We start from the raw sequence: 22,997 nt of genomic DNA on the forward strand, positions 1-22,997 counted from the left end.
ACTGTTGGTTCTAAAAGAGCGGAATATTTGGCTATCAATCCAAGGCTAAAAATAAACGAAACTTTGGAAGCTGATATGCATGTTTCCTTGTCGCAATATTGCCATCTCGAGACAGGGTTTCTAGTGCCTCCATTTTATCACAAAAGTTCTCTTTAAAAACTCTGATGCTCCTCTGATTTCTCGCTCCACCTTAATTCGCACAGCTTGGGAATATTGGGTATTAATTTTCTTCTTAGAACCGATTCACGAAAAAATGTAATTATATCTTTGATGGCCCCAACTGTATTTCGGATCTCCGGCAGAGCATTCAGATCATTGATTACCGGGTTGAGTTTATGTGACGAGCAATGAAAAAATAGTGCTTTCATCCATTCATTCAACAACCATCGAATCCCAAACCAACGCATTTATCTGGATCGAGATCCTCTTTCGTCAGGAATTCGTTTATTGCCGTGGCAATCAATTTAGCGTCCAAGGCTGTAAGCTCAGCAAATCCGAGGAATACTTCTTCAATGTTGCTGGTTTCGTCATCAAAATATCTTATGCCAACTGAGAGCTGTTCGTTTCCAGAGATATCCGCTGTTTCGTCTGCTAAAATGCTATATGCTTGATGCAATCGGCCTTAATAACATCTCCACAAATACTGATAATCTCATTCTGAATGTCAACCGATAGATAGAACTTGAATTTTTCTTTCCATGCTCAAGATGGTTTTTTAAAATAGTGTCTCCTGCGTCAATTCGCATCTTATACAGCCCTTCCAGAATTCCATCACCATAGCTTGCCCCCCTTAATGCTAGGTCGTGGGATCCGCAAAACGCAATGCATGATCTTATAATTTTCCTGTTTTTTTCAAGACTTTCCTGAGAGTATTTGTTAATTTGCACATCTACTGGCACATTATCAAGAAAAGATTTAGCTGCTTCCAATGCCGTCTTATGAAATCGAGTATCTGCGTGTTTTCTGCAGTATTCATGAACATCTTTGAACTTACAAAACGGCCTTATAATGAACGAACCTAAAACACCTCTAACGGAGCTCAGATTGGGTGGAAATAGTGTACAGAATTTACTGAAGGCTCTGTACGCTAAGCATGGCGAGTACATTTCGAACCAGGAATGATTGAATTTTCTTTTCAGATACTGGGCGTCTTTGGCAAAGTCGTAGTATCCGTAGGTTCTTGGCTCAAAGTGAGCGTAATCGTTTCAATTCACTTTTCACTTGCGCTTCGAGCCCCCGAAATGTAAATATGTATAGGTATAGTAAAGCCTTATCTTAGATTGAAGTTACCTAACAGCCTAATTATTAAGTGAAATTAGAAATTAATAAGTGATAAGTTACGAAATATACGTTTTTAAAAGTAAAGTTTTAATTAGCCGGATGACTGGTTTAGCGTTAACCTCTAGGCCTCTAGTGCACCTCTTCGGCGACGCCCTTGTACACATAGCGCCAAAATTGAAGAGAAAAAAAAACACAAGTTATATTTTTTTATTCTGTTTAATACTTCAAGAAGAAGGATGATGGGTGAGTAAATTTACTGCAATTAACAATTACTTTCGCAGATAAAAGCTTTTTCTTTGTTGCACTTTTCGTCGTGCCATTCATATACGTTACCACGAGCATGTACCCATGCTATACCCCTGTTACTTAGACACACACAATTTTCATCTCCACCTTCGTTATCTGGTTGGTGGGGTTTGTTTCTGGTATACCAATTGGTATACAGAAACGGCGTACCATCTGAGAACCAAACAAAGTCTGAAATCGTTTTGGCCCCGAGCCTCGTTCCTGCCGTCCAGTAGTCTAAAAGCGAAATATTATAGACATATTTGAGGTAAAAACTTTCCTTTTTTTTAGTTTTTAGCGCAATTTGGAAAAGGAGCATGAGCAAAAGACGCCATAATAAAATGTACCACTAAATATGTACATGAAAGTGGTACTCACCGCTTATGGATTTATGCTTGCCTGACCAAAATTCACGTTCGATGTCGTCGCTCTCCTGCTCTGAATGGATCGTAATAAGACTCATGTTCTTTTCAGTACAAAATGCGAAGGCTTGAAACCACGTCACTTTTACTGGAATCAGTGCGTAAGCCTTAACTGTAAAAAAATACATGCGATTAAATAAAATGAAAGATTCGGGTAAGTTTACCCGCTGTAGGTGGTGGTTTAAAAAAACGGCGCCAAAATTTTGAAAATGGCTCTTTGTCTAAGAAACCGGATGACAGTAATGACAATTTGACCAACTAGTGATTTCCACTTGAACGTTAAACCAGACAGAGATTTCTGTACAGAGCCGATTGTGAAATAAGAGATAAAAGTATTAAAAAAATGTATACCGGTTTCTTTTTTATTTTCGCATAAAGTCTTAACATTGAAATTCGATGGCACCGTTTTAGGTATATTGTTGTTATCCAGAAGAAAAGCGACTTTAATGCATGAAAATAAAATAAAAAATACCAAGAAGGTATTTCGAAAACACATTTTCTTTCCACTTAAGACACTTTATCGAACACGCCAACTAACTCACTATTAAATTATTATTAGAATCAACGGGTTATAAATACTTATATTTTTATTTTCCATTGTTCATAACATCGACATTTAAAAAGAAAATTACTCCATTGTTCGATTTAATCGACAAGTTGGGTTATGGGAGCGTAAAATCGAAAGCAGTCAATTATAATTTTTATATGTTTTTTTAATTAAAACCAATTCTGCGTTCTTATAGCGGCAATATATAATATTCGGTCTTTAATATTAATTTTTATTTTTTTTTCAGGAATGATCTGCAACTGTACTGGACAAAGTTCGGCATGTTTGACATTCACGGATTTTAACCTCAAATTTCAATTCCGACCAATTAATACCTGTGGTATTAATGTGATATTATATGGTACCTGTCATTTAAGAGCAATTGAGGAGTTTGGGTGGAAAACCGGACGGTTTTTGGTTCGTTGTTATTATTTCTATAGGTTCATATATTTATTTGGAAGCAAAACCGAATAAATCCCATTTAAAACGTTAAGTAAACTTCGGACATTTGGAGCAAAACCGGATATATCCAAATTTTGATAACGAAAGCGGATATATTCAAATAAACAAGTTGTGCGTATTCTATTGCACTTTTTATTATCTCTTCTAGTAGTTGTTGTATGACTGTGATTCCACGCGCTTTTGTGGTGCAATATGAAAAATGCTTACCTTTAAATTATTTATATAACTATAAACTTATTTGAACCTATTAGGAACCCCATTATTGTTACCTACTTAATTATTGCAAACGTTGCTGTATATGATTTGGTTGATTTGAACGTAATAAAAGTCAGTCGTATAGGGTAAGGTATCCTAATTTGGACCACTTTTCAAACATCTATTGTATTACACATGTTAATAAATATTTCAAAATTTTATTATAAAAATCATTTACTAAGTACTGTTTATATTCCAAAAATTCACAAATAATAGATACATGATACTTTATAATATTTTATTTTTCAAATGAAAAAAATATAAACAAAAGTCCTAATTGGACCATTAGCGCCCTAAATTGGACCGATGTTAAAACCTATATTTAAACATGAGGAACGCGAAAAAAGATATATATTAGCATAACATAAACTAATATTCAACGTTTTTTAACTGATAAACTTAACCTAAATGTAAAAAATCTTTATTATTATGTAATATTAAAAATCATAATCCTAAGTTTTACAATTTGAACAATAAAATATCTTAGTTCTTAGCGATACATTGACAAATTTTGCATGAAACCAAATTTTAACATTTAAGACACTGGATCATTTCTTCGACTGATTCAGACTCGCATATTTCACAATACCAGCTGTCCGATTTAGCTCCACCTAATTTTGCTACCTTTTTTTTATCACTAATCTTTGAAAAGTAGTTTTAACCGATTTTGCTTTAGATGTCTTAGCTCTTGCTTCAAGTTCGTTTTTGTACGGGGAACTAGTCAATTCAACTGCGTCCTGGGTGCGGCAACAACTTTTGATTTTTTTATAGGTAACGGCGAAATATCTCTTCTGAACAAGTCTCTTCGGGGAAGCAGGTACACAAATGAATATAAACGATTTGCTATGAGTTTATACCTTGTTGAACCAAAAGCATATAAAAAAATGTCATCCGTTTGTCGTTTGCCGTCAAAGTCCACTCTTCAACGTTTCACAAAAAACTGGCCAATAAATCCAGGATTTAATGATTTTATTTTTCAATTAACAAAATTGAAATCGCGTTTTTTAAATGACAAAGCAAAAGACTGTTTTTTATGTGTAGATGAGATGTCCATTAAGTCACATCTATATTACAATATATCAAGTGACAAGGTAGTTGGTTTCCAGGAAGGTTTGAGAGGAAACATTACAGATATTGCCAGCAACGTTTTGGTTCTAATGGCCCGGGGTGCGTATTCACCGACCATCTAGTGTTAAGACCGTAATAAGGATTCATCGACGATGATTGGTCAATATTTGAGTATCGACTAGGTAGGTATATCAGCTGTTTGCTGTTCTCATTCGAATGAATTTTGGAGTGAACATCTTATTCAATATAAAAATATCATTCAACTATAAAAATCTTTAAGTTTTTTATAGTTGAATTTTAATTATTTTGGACTAATTTTCGTGATAAATTTCAATTAAAAAAACAATAAAACTATAAATAAAACAATTTAGTGCCATATAAAGTGTTTGTGCCCATTACATTTGTATGTGTACCTGTGTTAATGTGACGAGAAGTGTTCTGTTTAGTTATATTTTGGGCTTTAGGGTGAATCACATTTTGTTTCTTTTATTTTTTTCTTATTATAATCAATAAACATTTACAAATTGAATAGTCTGAGTTTTATTTTAGGGGTTGTACATTTAAATAATTATTTCTCTTAATCTTTATGATTTTGTGGGCATAAGATTGCACTACTCAATTTAATTTCAACTATAACTAGATAAATTTATCATTCATAAAAAAAAACTGTAACACTAGGTACTACTTTTTTCTGCTCGTGATCCGTATTTTTGATGTAAAGATGTAGATAATGTGAAATTTTATAAAAAATATAATGTTTGATTGATTGTGGTTTTTTAACAACTTATTATGAAGAATGAAATTTTGAGTTTGACAATGATCAAGAATGTTACGTTGTAAAGCGAGTGAAAGATCCTTCTGTCAGTAAATAAATAATTTATTTTGTTAAACTTGTAAGAAACTGTATAAAAACAATAAATAAAATAAAGTTGTTATATTATCGAACTTCTTTATTTCATACATTGAAAATAAAATATAAAATAAGGTAGATAACTCTGGCACATTGCAAAGATACATAACAACACAGAATGTAACATTGGGTTTGATTAACAATCTTATTTTCATATTAGAAAAATTAGATAATATCAATACACAAAAAGGTTAGCATCTACCAATTTATTGATTAGTTACCATGAGATTTGGCACTGGGTAAATTTGCCATAATATTTTTATGTAAATTTCTTGGCCTTTTTTTAACTCTGTTAGACTTAAATTTTGTTGGAGGGCGTCCAGCAGCTATTTGAGCCCTTGGTGACTCCATTTCTTCATCATGCAATAGAAGTTGGAACGCGAATAGCTGCACCACCTTTGAAATTCCGAGACACCTGAGCTACTGCAGTAGAAACAAAACTGTTAAACTATTCTTGGGTGTGTATTTTTGCTATACAAAGGTTTAACTTCCTTTTCAAATTCAATGGCAAGTTCTGTAGAAATGGTCTGAATTTTACAACCTCACTACAAATTTGTTCATAATATTTAGATGAAACTTCACTCGGTTCTGCCATTTTTTCTCTTATTCGATTGCAGTTACTGGATGAGATGGAAGAGCTGTCGCTGTTATTAGGGATGTCCTCGCTTAAACCTAAAAAGAATAAAAGTTCTGGACATTTTTCTCCCAGTGCTAATTGTCCTAAATTGTATCTTTCACTAGCAGACACTAAAGGCAAATTCGGCAAACTATATTGGAAACAATTATACATAAAAGCCTGATGTTTAGAAAAACGACCCTGTGCACCAAAATGACATTCACAAACACCTATTTTTACTATATAACTACAATTTAAATCTTTCGCACTTGACACTTTGTACAAATAATTATCAATTTTTTCTACGCATTCAGCACCAACACCTTCCATTTTTTTAAAAAGATTATGAAAATTTACAACACATTTGTTTTTTCGATTATAAGCATAGCTTAATATTCTTTTGTGTAAGTATTCTGCAAATACTACTACCAGAAAATCTACAAGTGCAACTACATTAAAAGCTTTTGTGCGTCCCAAAACCACATCTTTGATTATTCGTACTGTTGTCTTGGAGAAGTTATTTCCTTTTCTTGCAAACAGTGTCCATTCTTCACATCGTACCGCAAAGTAGCACATTCTTTTTCGGACTTCTCTAGCACAACACAAAACGTCTCGTTTAGTTTCGTAATTACATTTGTTAAATCATACATTTTGAGATTTTGAAAACAACACAACACCCTACAACGCCGAACAAATGAAAAACGAAACATTAACCACGAACACGAAACACGAGTTCGAGTTTAAGAGTTTTAAGTATCGACATATGTCTAATACGTCATCTCAAATTAAATTTGACCAATCAGCGTCGATGAATCCTCATTACGGTCTTAACACTAGATGGTCGGTGAATACGCGCCCGGGGTATTGCAACCAGTTGGAACCAGCCTATCGCATATTTTTTCTATAAATCATCTCCAAATTCAGATGAACTTAAAAATATTTTATTTGAATCAGTTCGGAAAATAAATTCAACAGGTTTAAATGTCCTAGGCGTGGTTTCTGACCAAGGCTCAAATTTTTATAAACTAGTCAAAACTACTTTACATTTATCTGAGGAAAATCCGTTAGTTGATGACAAAGAACTTGTATATATGTTTGATGTCCCGCATTTGTTAAAATCAACGAGAAATAATTTTAAGATAAGTACAATTTTGTAATTAACAAAGGAGCAACAAATAAGAGTTATTTGGAAACCATGTATAATTATGATAAAATGAAACAGTATAGACTTGCTCCAAGACTAGCTATCGAGCACATTTTTCTAAATAACTTTCAGAAAATGAAGTTTCAGAAATTTAGTCACTCTGTTGCAGTAGCATTGCATACTTATATTGATTTTAAAATTCTTCCAGAGGCAGCAAAAGTTACTGCAGATTTCATTGAAGAAATGAATAGATTATTTGATATTCTAAATTCGAGTGCAAAATTTCAATGCTTTTATGGGAAATGAAAAATAAATTTTGTTTTTAAGAGAAATGGACAACTTATTTAAAAACTTAAACGTTATAAATGTTAATGGGAAAAATATGACAAAACAACTTAAATTTATTTTTGGTTGGCGGAAAGGAGGTTTGGTGAGCGTTTATTATTATAAACGTAATGTATTTAACGTATATAACGTAATGTATTAATGTATGTATTTTAAACGTAATATATTTATTTATAATTTTCCTGTTTTTTTCAAGACTTTCCTGAGAGTATTTGTTAATTTGCACATCTACTGGCACATTATCAAGAAAAGATTTAGCTGCTTCCAATGCCGTCTTATGAAATCGAGTATCTGCGTGTTTTCTGCAGTATTCATGAACATCTTTGAACTTACAAAACGGCCTTATAATGAACGAACCTAAAACACCTCTAACGGAGCTCAGATTGGGTGGAAATAGTGTACAGAATTTACTGAAGGCTCTGTACGCTAAGCATGGCGAGTACATTTCGAACCAGGAATGATTGAATTTTCTTTTCAGATACTGGGCGTCTTTGGCAAAGTCGTAGTATCCGTAGGTTCTTGGCTCAAAGTGAGCGTAATCGTTTCAATTCACTTTTCACTTGCGCTTCGAGCCCCCGAAATGTAAATATGTATAGGTATAGTAAAGCCTTATCTTAGATTGAAGTTACCTAACAGCCTAATTATTAAGTGAAATTAGAAATTAATAAGTGATAAGTTACGAAATATACGTTTTCAAAAGTAAAGTTTCAATTAGCCGGATGACTGGTTTAGCGTTAACCTCTAGGCCTCTAGTGCACCTCTTCGGCGACGCCCTTGTACACATAGCGCCAAAATTGAAGAGAAAAAAAAACACAAGTTATATTTTTTTATTCTGTTTAATACTTCAAGAAGAAGGATGATGGGTGAGTAAATTTACTGCAATTAACAATTACTTTCGCAGATAAAAGCTTTTTCTTTGTTGCACTTTTCGTCGCGCCATTCATATACGCTACCATAATTATATAACCATGCTATACCCCTGTTACTTAGACACACACAATTTTCATCTCCACCTTCGTTATCTGGTTGGTGGGGTTCGTTTCTGGTATACCAATTGGTATACAGAAACGGCGTACCATCTGAAAACCAAACAAAGTCTGAAATCGTTTTGGCCCCGAGCCTCGTTCCTGCCGTCCAGTAGTCTAAAAGCGAAATATTATAGACATATTTGAGGTAAAAACTTTCCTTTTTTTTAGTTTTTAGCGCAATTTGGAAAAGGAGCATGAGCAAAAGACGCCATAATAAAATGTACCACTAAATATGTACATAAAAGTGGTACTCACCGCTTATGGTTTCATGATCGTCTGACCAAAATTCATGTCCGATGTCTTTGGTCTCCTCCTTTGAATGGATCGTAATAAGACTCATGTTCCTTTCAGTACAAAATGCGAAGGCTTGAAACCACGTCACTTTTACTGGAATCAGTGCGTAAGCCTTAACTGTAAAAAAATACATGCGATTAAATAAAATGAAAGATTCGGGTGAGTTTAACCGCTGTAGGTGGTGGTTTAAAAAAACGGCGCCAAAATTTTGAAAATGGCTCTTTGTCTAAGAAACCGGATGACAGTAATGACAATTTGACCAACTAGTGATTTCCACTTGAACGATAAACCAGACAGAGATTCCTGTTTGAACGTCTAGAGCCGATTGAGCCGTCTGATGAGTCAGTACGTAAAATATTGAAGGGTCAATATTGTTAGTTTGGGTATGGGTGAAAACTAAAAATGTGTGTTTAGTGTGGGTAACTAATGTGCGTGTTTTTTTTTGTGAGAGATACTATGTTAATGTTCTAAATTTTTTGGGTGGGGGTGTATAATTAAACTTAGTCTCTTACAAGCGTTTCTACATTTTTTATTAGTTAGTTTTTTTAAGTTTTGGCCACAGTGTTAAAGACCAGAATATGCCTTGGCAGAATTCTGAATTTGTTGGCCTTTTATTTGCATAAAATAATAAATGTGTATTTTTTTTATGTAGTTATGATGAGTTTGCAAATAAAAAATATTTAAGAGATTAAGAGAAAAAAGTATTAAAAAAAATCCTTACCGGTTTTTTTCCTTTTCTCGCATAAAGTCTTAACATTGAAATTCGATGGCACCGTTTTAGGTATAATGTTGTTATCCAGAAGAAAAGCGACTTTAATGCATGAAAATAAAATAAAAAATACCAAGAAGGTATTTTGAAAACACATTTTCTTTCCACTTAAGACACTATCGAACAGGTCAACTAACTCACTATTAAATTATTATTAGAATCAACGGGTTATAAATACTTATATTTTTATTTTCCATTGTTCATAACATCGACATTTAAAAAAAAAATTACTCCATTGTTCGATTTAATCGACAAGTTGGGTTATGGGAGCGTAAAATCGAAAGCAGTCAATTATAATTTTTATATGTTTTTTTAATTAAAACCAATTCTGCGTTCTTATAGCGGCAATATATAATATTCGGTCTTTAACATTAATTTTTATTTTTTTTTCAGGAATGATCTGCAACTGTACTGGACAAAGTTCGGCATGTTTGACATTCACGGATTTTAACCTCAAATTTCAATTCCGACCAATTAATACCTGTGGTATTAATGTGATATTATATGGTACCTGTCATTTAAGAGCAATTGAGGAGTTTGGGTGGAAATCCGGACGGTTTTTGGTTCGTTGTTATTATTTCTATAGGTTCATATATTTATTTGGAAGCAAAACCGAATAAATCCCATTTAAAACCTTAAGTAAACTTCGGACATTTGGAGCAAAACCGGATATATCCAAATTTTGATAACGAAAGCGGATATATTCAAATAAACAAGTTGTGCGTATTCTATTGAACTTTTTATTATCTCTTCTAGTAGTTGTTGTATGGACGTTGAGTTGTGATTCCACGCGCTTTTGTGGTGCAATATGAAAAATGCTTACCTTTAAATTATTTATATAACTATAAACTTATTTGAACCTATTAGGAACCCCATTATTGTTACCTACTTAATTATTGCAAACGTTGCTGTATATGGTTTGGTTGATTTGAACGTAATAAAAGTCAGTCGTATAGGGTAAGGTATCCTAATTTGGACCACTTTTCAAACATCTATTGTATTACACATGTTAATAAATATTTCAAAATTTTATTATAAAAATCATTTACTAAGTACTGTTTATATTCCAAAAATTCACAAATAATAGATACATGATACTTTATAATATTTTATTTTTCAAATGAAAAAAATATAAACAAAAGTCCTAATTGGACCATTAGCGCCCTAAATTGGACCGATTTCCGATGTTAAAACCTATATTTACATAATATTTAAATTAACAATTCTTTTTAACTTGGCCCTTAAACAAGAATGTTTTCCTGATCTTTGGAAGTCGTCTAAAATTGTTCCCATACATAAAAAGAATGACAAAAACATGGTTGAAAATTACCGGCCTATCACAATAATAAATAACTTCTCCAAATGTTTTGAGCGCGCACTTCATTCTGCTTTATATCCTAAAATGGGGAGTCTTATAAATACTCGACAACATGGATTCATGAAAGGTAGATCTACCACTACAAATTTGATTTCTCTTACAGAATATATCACCGAATCAATAAATGCAAACTCTCAAGTCGATGTTATTTATACAGACTTTTCAAAAGCATTTGACCGACTAGACCACAACATTCTCATTAATAATTTCGACCTATATTATGGATTTTCTTCTTCTTTGTCAAATCTTTTACAGTCCTATCTTACCGAGCGACCACAACACGTGGAATGTTTTGGTCGTAGTTCGGTGCAGATAGTTGCCACCGGAGTCCCACAGGGCTCAATTCTGGGACCACTTCTTTTCAACTCATTCATTAATACAATATCTGACCAACTTGATGTTAATAGCCTGCTGTACGCAGATGACAAAAAACTATATATTAGAATTGACTCTATTTTGGATTGTGAGCAGCTACAAAATAATTTAAGTCTTTTGAATACATGGTGTAAAAATAATAATCTACCCCTTAATGCGGCTAAATGTAATGTTGTCTCATTTGGCTTAAAGAAAAACTTCATTACTTACAACTATTCCATAGATGATGTTATTCTGCCTAGATCAACTGAATTTAGAGATTTAGGGGTGATCTTTGACAGCTCTTTCTCTTTTCAACCGCATATTTTAGATATTGTCAAGCGCAGTTATAGAATGTTGGGATATATCATCAGGAACTCGCAAAATTTTAATAATGTTCTTAGTCTAAAAATCCTGTACTTTTCTTATGTCAGATCAATATTGGAATATGCATCCCAAGTTTGGTCACCATATTATACAAATCATATTCATGAACTTGAAAATATTCAACGAAAATTTCTCAAATATCTTTGGTACAAGAGTGACGGAGTGTACCCAGAAATTGGTTTCCCACATCAGCGTTTATTGGAAAGATTTTCGTTTGCTTTGCTGGAGGATCGGCGAAAATCTGCTGATTTGCAATTTGTATTTAAGTTGGTAAATAATATTATTGATTCACCAGATCTATTGCAGCAACTAAATTTTCATGTGCCTCGCATATCAGCAAGGAATACATCAACTTTTTACCTATCAAGACCTAGAACCAACATTTGTAAATTTTCTCCTCTGCGCAGAGCATGTAACATACATGACTCTGTTCTGGATCAGTGTGACATCTTTAATTGCAGTTTGTCGGAAATTAAAAGAGTACACTTTTCCTAGATGTTTTACTTTTAATTTACTTTGTCTATATTTCTTTTAATACCATTTGCTTGTAATTATTGATAATATTGTATTCTTTTTAATTTTCTTAAGATACCTGTGTTTTGTAATTTATTGTTGTAATTTTCCCACTCATTAATTGGAATTTATTCTGTGGAGTGGTGTAAATAAACAAAATAAATAAATAAATAAATAAATAACTTTCAGAAAATGAAGGTTAAATTAGCGAGACAGATATTTAGTCACTCTGTTGCAGTAGCATTGCATACTTATATTGATTTTAAAATTCTTCCAGAGGCAGCAAAAGTTACTGCAGATTTCATTGAAGAAATGAATAGATTATTTGATATTCTAAATTCGAGTGCAAAATTTTAATGCTTTCATGGGAAATGAAAAACAAATTTTGTTTTTAAGAGAAATGGACAACTTATTTAAAAACTTAAACGTTATAAATGTTAATGGGAAAAATCTGACAAAACAACTTAAATTTATTTTTGGTTGGCGGAGAGTTTATTTTGAGTTGGAGCAAGATTGCTTGGAAAACTTTTTCAGGCAAATCAGGAATTGTACTGAAAATGTGAAAAATCCAACACCCATACGGTTTTGCCGGGCTTTTAAAAAAAAATTTGGGCTGGTTATGAATAAAACATTACGTTTATTACTTATAATGTCTATGGTAATGCTATTATTAGTCTGACAAAATAACAAAAACGTCAAAAATTGTAGTTATCAATCATTTAAAATTCAAACATGTCATTACTTAGTAGTTCTGTCTATCTTTAGTTGTTAAGTTTAGTAACAGTAATATATGCATTTTTTCACACAAACTTTTGACTTTGATTTTAAAATAAATCCTAATGAAACCAGTCGTACCAAAACAACCTTTAATAAGATACCTAAGTATCTAATTATTAACAAAAAAAATTTAACCATTTAGTTCTTGAATTAGGTAAACTTTGATAACGTAAAATTTATTTAGTTTGGTGGTTATAAAAACAAATAATTTATAGTATTATCAATTTACATATTTTTCCCAAGTAGGTAAAGTAAGTCAAGTCAAAGTCAAAAAAGTTTATTACCAAAAAAATAGTTATAAATATAATTAGCTACATGAGAAAATAAAATTGACAATTTTTGGTAAAAGGAACTGCTTCGCGATTATATAAAACCGATAGCGCAATTTGCGTGAAACAGGCCTTGAAAACATTATAAATAAACACAAAATTCCTAAAAAAAATTCTTAATTAACCTAAAAAAGAACAAAACTAAAACTAAAAAAGGGTAGAAACAAAAAATGGCAGAGCAATTTGGCTGGCATGCGACGGAAGGTAACAAGAATTGACAAAAAAGAACCACAAAAGAAAGATTGGACAGGCCAGCTTTTCTTTGGTCTTAGTTGATTTTGCAGTTTATGCTACTATGTATCTACTACTAGTCATACTATTAGGCATCTCGTTGGGAGTCGAGAAGAATTTGCTTAACCTTGGTGTAAAATTTATTAAATGACAAATCTTTAATATTATTTGGCAAATTGTAACTCCGACAACCGAGAATGACTTGTGGAAGTTACTTGTTCTATGTTGAGATATCCTAAAATTTCCAACATTACGAGTATTATGTAAATGCGAGAGAGTAGTAAATAACTTATTTAAATAAGGGGGTTGACCCGACTTTATTATTTTATATATAAAGGCATATATGTGTAATTTTCTTCTCATTTCCATATTTAAAATAGAATTTATGTTTAAATAAGGTGTGATATGCTCCCGATAGGCAGCGCTATAAGAAAATCTTATACAGCTATTTTGCAATTTTTGTATAGATCTAGAAAGCTCAGATGTTATAGAATTAGAATATACGATATCACCGTAGTCGAGTAAGGAGAGAATGAGGCTATTGCAGAGATAATATTTGGTTTTACTTTTTAAGACATTTTTAAATCTGTACAAATTTCTAAGACGCATATAGCCTATATTTAATTTCTTCTTAATGTGTGTCTCAAAAGAAAGGTTAGAATCTAAAGTCAATCCTAATATAATACTTTGTAAAATCTAAATTTGGCAAAATCATTTTATTTTTTTTCTGGCGTTATTTCAAAATATATGACAAAAGTATTTATTAAATGAATAAATTATTGTGACCACTTTTTCTCGCCTATACGATGACATCTTTAAATTTAAAATACGACGTTCTGTCTTTAAAGAGCCATCATCAACTTTGTTTTTCTTTGTCGGCGCTATATTGACCATTTGCAGTTTAACGACGCGGGAATCTTTGGGCGCCCGGCCGTTTTGTTATTTTTTTAAGACAAGGGCGATGATGATAACAGCGCTTTTATTTATTTTGTTATTGCCGATATTTAAATGCGCTGTGATTTCGCATAAATAACTAGATAAATGTGGTGGTCAAGTAATGTATTGGAAAGTGCTATCTCTTACAACTTAAATTTTATTAACAAATAATAAATTACTTACCAAAATCCTTTTTTGAGACAAAAATAAATAAATAAAAACAAAACAAAAATTCAATAAGCTTTTATTTATTAATTAGAAAATTAACAAAAATATTTAATAAAGGTGATGATATAGGTAGGTTTCACGTAAATATAAAGAGTAAATTAAATAATTAAAGATTTAATATCTATATACGGTACTATAGTTTTTTAGAGTCAATAATTTTTTGCAAAAAGTAGCTCGTAATGTGATTTTTGAAAATACGGGTTTGTGAAACCAGCCAATATCTCAAAAACTGTGTAGGGTACTGAGATCTGTGAAGTACACTTTTTTTGGACAAAAATATTGAAAAATAGATACCTTTAACTGAAATTAATATAAAAATAAAATCGCAAAATTTAAAAGGTTTTGAATAAGGGTGTAGCAACACTATAAAATATAGAAAATAGGCCATATTTTAATTTGCAATACAGGCAAACACTTAATTACTAATTCTTAAAACTAGAAAAAGTTAATAAGAAAAAAAAACAAATATTTTGTTTAACAGTATGAAGGGTCTCATCGCGATTATACAGGAAGTCCAAAATAAGGATGAGCAGTAAATGGTTTAATTAGGCGAAAGTTGCGCAATATAAATGCAATGATTGAATAAATGCAATCTAAAAATATATTCAGGAAAAAGGTAAAATTTGGCAAAATGGTTTTTTATTTTTTTCTGGCGTTATTTGAAAACATAAAATAAAATCATTTATACATTGTTGTAAACACTTTCTCTCATTTACAAGTTAACATCTTTAACTTTTAAATACGACGTTCCTTCTCTAGAGAGTCATAATCAACTTTGTTTCTTCTTGTCGACGCCATGTTGGCCACTTGCAGTTTTGTTTAACCCTTTTAATTACTTTTTCAACGAGGTAATTTCTAGTGAGTAGTTGGAATCATCCCTATTAAATATTATATACCTCTCTCTCTTTTAAATACAATTTCGAATTTCAAAAAATTCAAAACATACTTTATTCATAAATACATGGTACCTACTTGTTGACATGGTACTTCTATGATATAAAATAGGCATATTAATCGACATATTACTAACACATAATTTAAAAACAATACACAATAGTGGGTTCAACATACTAGTATAAACACAAAATGTATTTTCAATTTCAAAGCAAGACGACTTAAAAATTTTTTAGTGTAACATCACAAATTCTAACCTTTACATCTTTACTAAAAACTAATTATATACTATTGGCCTGTTCCTAACTATCTTCAAAAAATTCTAATGCTATAAAAATACTTGCTTTTAAGAAGTTTCGTTAAGAACTTTTTAAAGCGAGGAGAACTTCTAAAGACTTTTATGACATTTGGAAAATGATTAAAAATTTTTATGCTCAAGTAAATAAGAGAATTCTTAGTTTACTTTTCGGGATGGGCATTGGAATATTGTATTCTTTTCTGATATTATAATGTTTTAAGGAGCCATTATTTTGAAGATACAATTTATATTTTTTATATATTAGGCAAGCAGACTCAACAATAAACAAGCAACACAAGGAAAGTATCTTTAAATAGGGGTCTGCATGTCCTGTGGAGATTTATGACACATATATTTAATGGCTCGTTTTTTAAAAACAAACATCGAGTCAAAAAGCCGTTTACTAATGCAACTCCAAAATGTTATTCAATACTGTAGGTATTTTTGTATGAAAGTAAGTTCCAACTTTCAACAAAAAAAAAATAGACCGTTTTTGCAGATATCAATCTCAGTTCATTTAAAACTACTCAATAGCATAACATCGTCTAGCCAGTTTTTGCCTCCTGACATATCTCCATAAAACTTAGGTTTATGATCGATAACAATTCCAAGAATCTGTTAAAATTATTCACTTCCAATTCTTTGTTGTGAATCATGAACTGCTCTGAACATTAAAAATTAACAATTTAGTCTTATCTATGTTTAAAGACCACAAATTAGCATCAAACCACTGTTTAATCATTAATAAATCTTTAGAAATTGTTCTTGTTAATGTGCTTATATTATTGTCTGCCCATAAGATAGTGGTGTCATCTGCAAAAATAGTGAAGAATCCTCTTATCTGGAGAGACGCCAGGTCATTTATATACAATAGAAATAAAATAGGACCGAGAAACGAACCCTGCTTACTACACAAAGTTCAGACAAACTGCCATTTGGCCAAACAAACTTTTTTCTGTCTAACAAAACAAAATTTTAACCATTCTAGAGCAACTCCCCTAAACCCTAAAAATATTTGTATTTACATTTTTTTTCTTTTTAAACGGATATTTTGCATTCTTTTAGCCCTAATTTGGTTTTTTAAAACATCTATTTTAAAATGTACAGCACCCAACTGTATTTTTGTATCGGATTTTGTGGATGAGGGACTTGATATTTGACATAGTTCATTTGCCTGTCGTTCTGGGCTTATTATTTTACATAATTCTTTTTTTTCAGTTACAGGGTTTTCGGGGGTGGTACATAAACGCTTAACACTATAAATAAATAAATTTATATCTGCCTCATCATTATCATCGTCAACTGCTGGATTTCTCATTCTGGAATAAGTTTTGATGGTGTCCGCTAAAACAAAAACATTACAAGGATAGAGTATTGCAAATAGCTTATATTTATTTGTGTACAATTGCTGTATTGTTTCCCTGTAACGTTACATTTCTGTAATTTGCTTTTTAAAACATTTACTCTAATATCTAAAATCTTTAAAAAAGTTTCAAACCAAGAAATAATTAGCGGACCCTATAAATAAAAAGTAATATCCTATAAAAAGCATCTTTATCCTGCCCAAAAATGTTTGTGATACGTCTTTAACATCTTCTAGTTAGCAAATTAAGTGGCCTGTTAAATTTAAAATATTTGTTTGCTGTAGAACTTTTTTTGAAAAGCGAAGCTTTCTTAAAATAAATAGGCATTTCCAAATTTTGCTAAAAAACAAACAAACTTTTTATCCTAAAATGAGGAGATCTATCGTCCATTTACATTTGTGCATTAAAAGAATTATCCTGTCTATATGTAAGTAATATATAATAATAATTATAGTTATAATAATATTATAATACTTGTTGTCGTAATAGGTAAGGTTTGTCACCAACTTGTAAAAGGGTTTGAAAATATGCAAAAGGGCAAATAGGAATATTTTCAGTAATGCGAGCACGAGAATGAGTATTAAAAGTATATCCACTCATGTACTTTTAACAACAGTTAAAAAAATCTGCCTATAAAAAATAAAGTGTCAAGTTTAAGTAATATTATAATATTCTTTACTTACCATTTTCTCAATTTATTGATAAAACTTTTGCATCTAAACTCTCAAGGCTTTGAGCGTTACATCAGGTATCAGACAAAGAAATTGTGCTTCTAGAGGCCGGTTCTATAGTTTAGAGTAAATTTATAACACTAATTTGGAAGGAAACAGTAAAATATCAAAAATAATACCTTTCCATGAAATTGGTACAGCTGATTTTAAAAGTCTCTTTCGCTTATTACTTACTGCAATATATATTTTGTCAAAATGTTTTTCGCAAACCACTTTGTTTTTTAATAAATTTTCATCCATAACATATGTTTCCGCATTGCCTATATTTTCTATCCACTGGCTAAGCAACACTGGTTTTAAAATTGGAAATTTGAAAAAACTGAGAACATTGTTTTTACATTTTCTTACATTATTGCACCCACGATACGCACACTGATTAATTTTGCCTAAAGGAGCCATTGTCTCACAAACTAAACACATTTACATATACACTATCGGACAAAAGTAGAGAAACTTCTAAAAATTCTTTGATTTACGGAAACCATGTATTTAAATTAAATATTTACTACAAATATTGTAGTTCTCAACAACTGCGTTTTTTTACCGCATTTTACATGCTTCTTATCAGTTGTTTATTTACAATAAAAGAATTCAAATATTTTCGGATGGACATAAGTAGAGAAACCTAAATATCAATCGTCCAAATTTAGTATTTAGTTCGCTTTACGTGAGTTCTGTTGATAGTTTTGCATAGTTTTTTTAATCAACATGCCTCGCGGAAGATATTTGTCTGAAGACCTTCGTAGAAAAATAGTTGATGCACACAAGAGTGGTATACGACAAGTGGACATTAGTAAAACGCTTAATTTGCATAAGTCCGTTGTTAGCAAGACAATTTCTAATTTTAAAACACGAAATTCAACAAAAAGCATTAAAAAAAGTGGCCGCCCAAGAAAAACAACCAAACACATGGAAATGATGATAAAAAGAATTGCCCAGTCTGATCCTCACAAATCAGCAAATAAAATTTTAAGTAAATTACCTGGTGTTAATGTTAGTTAAACCAACGACTGGAAAAAAGTTCTTTTTACTGATGAAAGTAAGTTTAATTTGTTTGGGTCCGATGGAATCTCATGGGTACATCGACCACAAGGCAAAAGATTCGATCCAAGATATACACAGCCTACGGTAAAGCATGGTGGTGGCTCCTGCATGGTATGGGGTTGCTTCTCTGGGTTCGGTACAGGACCATTACACATCATTGAGGGTATCATGGATCGATTTGTGTATTTAGACATCCTACAAAATGTAATGCTACCCTTTGCTGAGGATAATTTACCTTTGACTTGGATATTCCTACAAGATAACGACCCCAAACATAAATCAAAGGTTGTCAAAGATTGGTTTTTATCGGAAAATATTAGGGTTATGGACTTTCCTGCGCAAAGTCCCGATCTTAACCCGATTGAAAACCTCTGGGAGGAACTAGACCGGCGTGTAAGGCAACATCAGATCAGTAATAAAAATGATCTTATAAAAGTTTTACAAGATTCCTGGAATTCTATTGGAGAGGAAACCATTATGAAACTGTTGGAATCCATGCCAAATCGATGCCGCGAGGTGATTGCCAATAAGGGATACTCTACTTACTATTAATTTTTCTAAGATAGAAATAAGAAATAACTTGTACTTTTGGAATAAAATTTAGTTTCTCTACTTTTGTCTCATAAATATTTTGTTTAATTAAATTAAATCTTAGGATTTTCTTCTACAATTTATTTTACTTTATACAAATTAAGTCTTAACAATTATTGTTGATTTTCATTATGTGTAGAACTGCATTAGTTTTGAAGTATTCAAATAAAACGCAAATTTAAAAAGTTTCTCTACTTTTGTCCGATAGTGTATCTATCTATTTGTGATTATGATATCCAAGAAAATTTTTTAACAACTACCAAATTGCAATACGGGAAACACGAACCTGTGCAAAAACTCTCCCACACGACTCAGGGATATCGGCCGATTACTAATGAGAAGCGACGGACGAAATTATTTTCGCGCATACTGGAGAGAATCGCCATCTATTTTTCACGCATATTTGCGGTCACGCTTTAGCCCATAAGGTTGCGTATCTTCCCAAATATTCAATCAACGATATGTAGGTAGGTAGTTTCTTGGTCAGTTAAGAAAAGAGCATGAAAGGAACGTAAAGCTAAGATTTAATTGTGTACATTTTAATAAACTTAATTTTAAAGCTATCTACCAAATGTTTTTCTTACAGTTATTTGTTCAAAAGAGATAGTCGCAAGAGAGTGAACCTACTGTCTTGTTCTTTATACTGTGGCCGAGTGAAGCAACTTGTATTTTATTCAGTAAACTTTGTTTATACTTACATAAATTTTTACACTTGGCGCCACCTAGCTTCGAAAGCGGTTACTACACATAGTAATTCATCGATGAAAAATGACGCGCCAAAATTGAAGAGAAAAAAAACACAAGTTATATTTTTTTATTCTGTTTAATACTTCAAGAAGAAGGATGATGGGCGGGTAAATTTATTGCAGTTAACAATAACTTTCGCAGATGAAAGCTTTTTTTCTTTTGCAGTTATAGTCGTGCCATTTATATATCCGTTTATTGGACGTTCCTGCGTTACTTAGGCACACACAATCTTCAGTTCCATCTCGGTTATTTGGTTGGTCGCTAAACCAATTGGTATACAGAAACGGCGTGCCATCTGAGAACCAAACAAAGTCTGAAATCGTTTTGGCCCCGAGCCTCGTTCCTGCCGTCCAGTAGTCTAAAAGCGAAATATTATAGACATATTTGAGGTAAAAACTTTCCTTTTTTTTAGTTTTTAGCGCAATTTGGAAAAGGAGCATGAGCAAAAGACGCCATAATAAAATGTACCACTAAATATGTACATAAAAGTGGTACTCACCGCTTATGGATTCATGTCTATCTGACCAAAATTCATGTCCGATGTCGTCGGTCTCCTCCTTTGAATGGATCGTAATAAGACTCATGTTCCTTTCAGTACAAAATGCGAAGGCTTGAAACCACGTCACTTTTACTGGAATCAGTGCGTAAGCCTTAACTGTAAAAAAATACATGCGATTAAATAAAATGAAAGATTCGGGTGAGTTTAACCGCTGTAGGTGGTGGTTTAAAAAAACGGCGCCAAAATTTTGAAAATGGCTCTTTGTCTAAGAAACCGGATGACAGTAATGACAATTTGACCAACTAGTGATTTCCACTTGAACGATAAACCAGACAGAGATTCCTGTTTGGACGTCTAGAGCCGATTGAGCCGTCTGATGAGTCAGTAGCAATCTGCGTAAAATATTGAAGGGTCAATATTGTTAGTTTGGGTATGGGTGAAAACTAAAAATGTGTGTTTAGTGTGGGTAACTAATGTGCGTGTTTTTTTTTGTGAGAGATACTATGTTAATGTTCTAAATTTTTTGGGTGGGGGTGTATAATTAAACTTAGTCTCTTACAAGCGTTTCTACATTTTTTATTGGTTAGTTTTTTTAAGTTTTGGCCACAGTGTTAAAGACCAGAATATGCCTTGGCAGAATTCTGAATTTGTTGGCCTTTTATTTGCATAAAATAATAAATGTGTATTTTTTTTATGTAGTTATGATGAGTTTGCAAATAAAAAATATTTAAGAGATTAAGAGAAAAAAGTATTAAAAAAAATCCGTACCGGTTTTTTTCCTTTTCTCGCATAAAGTCTTAACATTGAAATTCGATGGCACCGTTTTAGGTATATTGTTGTTATCCAGAAGAAAAGCGACTTTAATGCATGAAAATAAAATAAAAAATACCAAGAAGGTATTTTGAAAACACATTTTCTTTCCACTTAAGACACTATCGAACAGGTCAACTAACTCACTATTAAATTATTAGAATCAACGGGTTATAAATACTTATATTTTTATTTTCCATTGTACATAACATCGACATTTAAAAAGAAAATTACTCCATTGTTCGATTTAATCGACAAGTTGGGTTATGGGAGCGTAAAATCGAAAGCAGTCAATTATAATTTTTATATGTTTTTTTAATTAAAACCAATTCTGCGTTCTTATAGCGGCAATATATAATATTCGGTCTTTAATATTAATTTTTATTTTTTTTTCAGGAATGATCTGCAACTGTACTGGACAAAGTTCGGCATGTTTGACATTCACGGATTTTAACCTCAAATTTCAATTCCGACCAATTAATACCTGTGGTATTAATGTGATATTATATGGTACCTGTCATTTAAGAGCAATTGAGGAGTTTGGGTGGAAAATCGGACGGTTTTTGGTTCGTTGTTATTATTTCTATAGGTTCATATATTTATTTGGAAGCAAAACCGAATAAATCCCATTTAAAACGTTAAGTAAACTTCGGACATTTGGAGCAAAACCGGATATATCCAAATTTTGATAACGAAAGCGGATATATTCAAATAAACAAGTTGTGCGTATTCTATTGCACTTTTTATTATCTCTTCTAGTAGTTGTTGTATGGACGTTGAGTTGTGATTCCACGCGCTTTTGTGGTGCAATATGAGAAATGCTTACCTTTAAATAATTTATATAACTATAAACTTATTTGAACCTATTAGGAACCCCATTATTGTTACCTACTTAATTATTGCAAACGTTGCTGTATATGATTTGGTTGATTTGAACGTAATAAAAGTCAGTCGTATAGGGTAAGGTATCCTAATTTGGACCACTTTTCAAACATCTATTGTATTACACCTGTTAATAAATATTTCAAAATTTTATTATAAAAATCATTTACTAAGTACTGTTTATATTCCAAAAATTCACAAATAATAGATACATGATACTTTATAATATTTTATTTTTCAAATGAAAAAAATATAAACAAAAGTCCTAATTGGACCATTAGCGCCCTAAATTGGACCGATTTCCGATGTTAAAACCTATATTTACATAATATTTACATTAACAATTCTTTTTAACTTGGCCCTTAAACAAGAATGTTTTCCTGATCTTTGGAAGTCGTCTAAAATTGTTCCCATACATAAAAAGAATGACAAAAACATGGTTGAAAATTACCGGCCTATCACAATAATAAATAACTTCTCCAAATGTTTTGAGCGCGCACTTTATTCTGCTTTATATCCTTAAATGGGGAGTCTTATAAATACTCGACAACATGGATTCATGAAAGGTAGATCTACCA

At 31.8% G+C, this 22,997-nt stretch overlaps 1 protein-coding gene across 6 annotated transcripts; it reads right to left on the bottom strand.

Moving 5' to 3' along the window:
• Positions 1-1,478: 1,478 nt before the first annotated feature.
• On the bottom strand, positions 1,479-21,702 carry LOC126741616 (low affinity immunoglobulin epsilon Fc receptor-like). 6 transcript variants are annotated; one of them, XM_050448126.1, is made up of 3 exons: positions 9,379-9,586; positions 1,945-2,100; positions 1,479-1,803 (listed from the first exon to the last, which is right to left on the bottom strand). In XM_050448126.1, the coding sequence occupies exons 1-3, from the start codon at positions 9,521-9,523 to the stop codon at positions 1,544-1,546; spliced, it is 561 nt and encodes a 186-aa protein (XP_050304083.1). In that variant the 5' UTR covers positions 9,524-9,586; the 3' UTR covers positions 1,479-1,543. The 6 variants fall into 6 exon arrangements, with proteins under 6 accessions (XP_050304083.1, XP_050304080.1, XP_050304081.1 ...); XM_050448123.1 differs by lacking the exon at positions 1,945-2,100 and adding an exon at positions 8,619-8,774 and having other exon boundaries at positions 9,379-9,585; XM_050448124.1 differs by lacking the exon at positions 9,379-9,586 and adding an exon at positions 2,340-2,544.
• Positions 21,703-22,997: the final 1,295 nt, after the last annotated feature.

Source organism: Anthonomus grandis, chromosome 10 (assembly GCF_022605725.1).
Source record: "Anthonomus grandis grandis chromosome 10, icAntGran1.3, whole genome shotgun sequence".
In the NCBI taxonomy this organism is placed as follows: domain Eukaryota; kingdom Metazoa; phylum Arthropoda; class Insecta; order Coleoptera; family Curculionidae; genus Anthonomus; species Anthonomus grandis.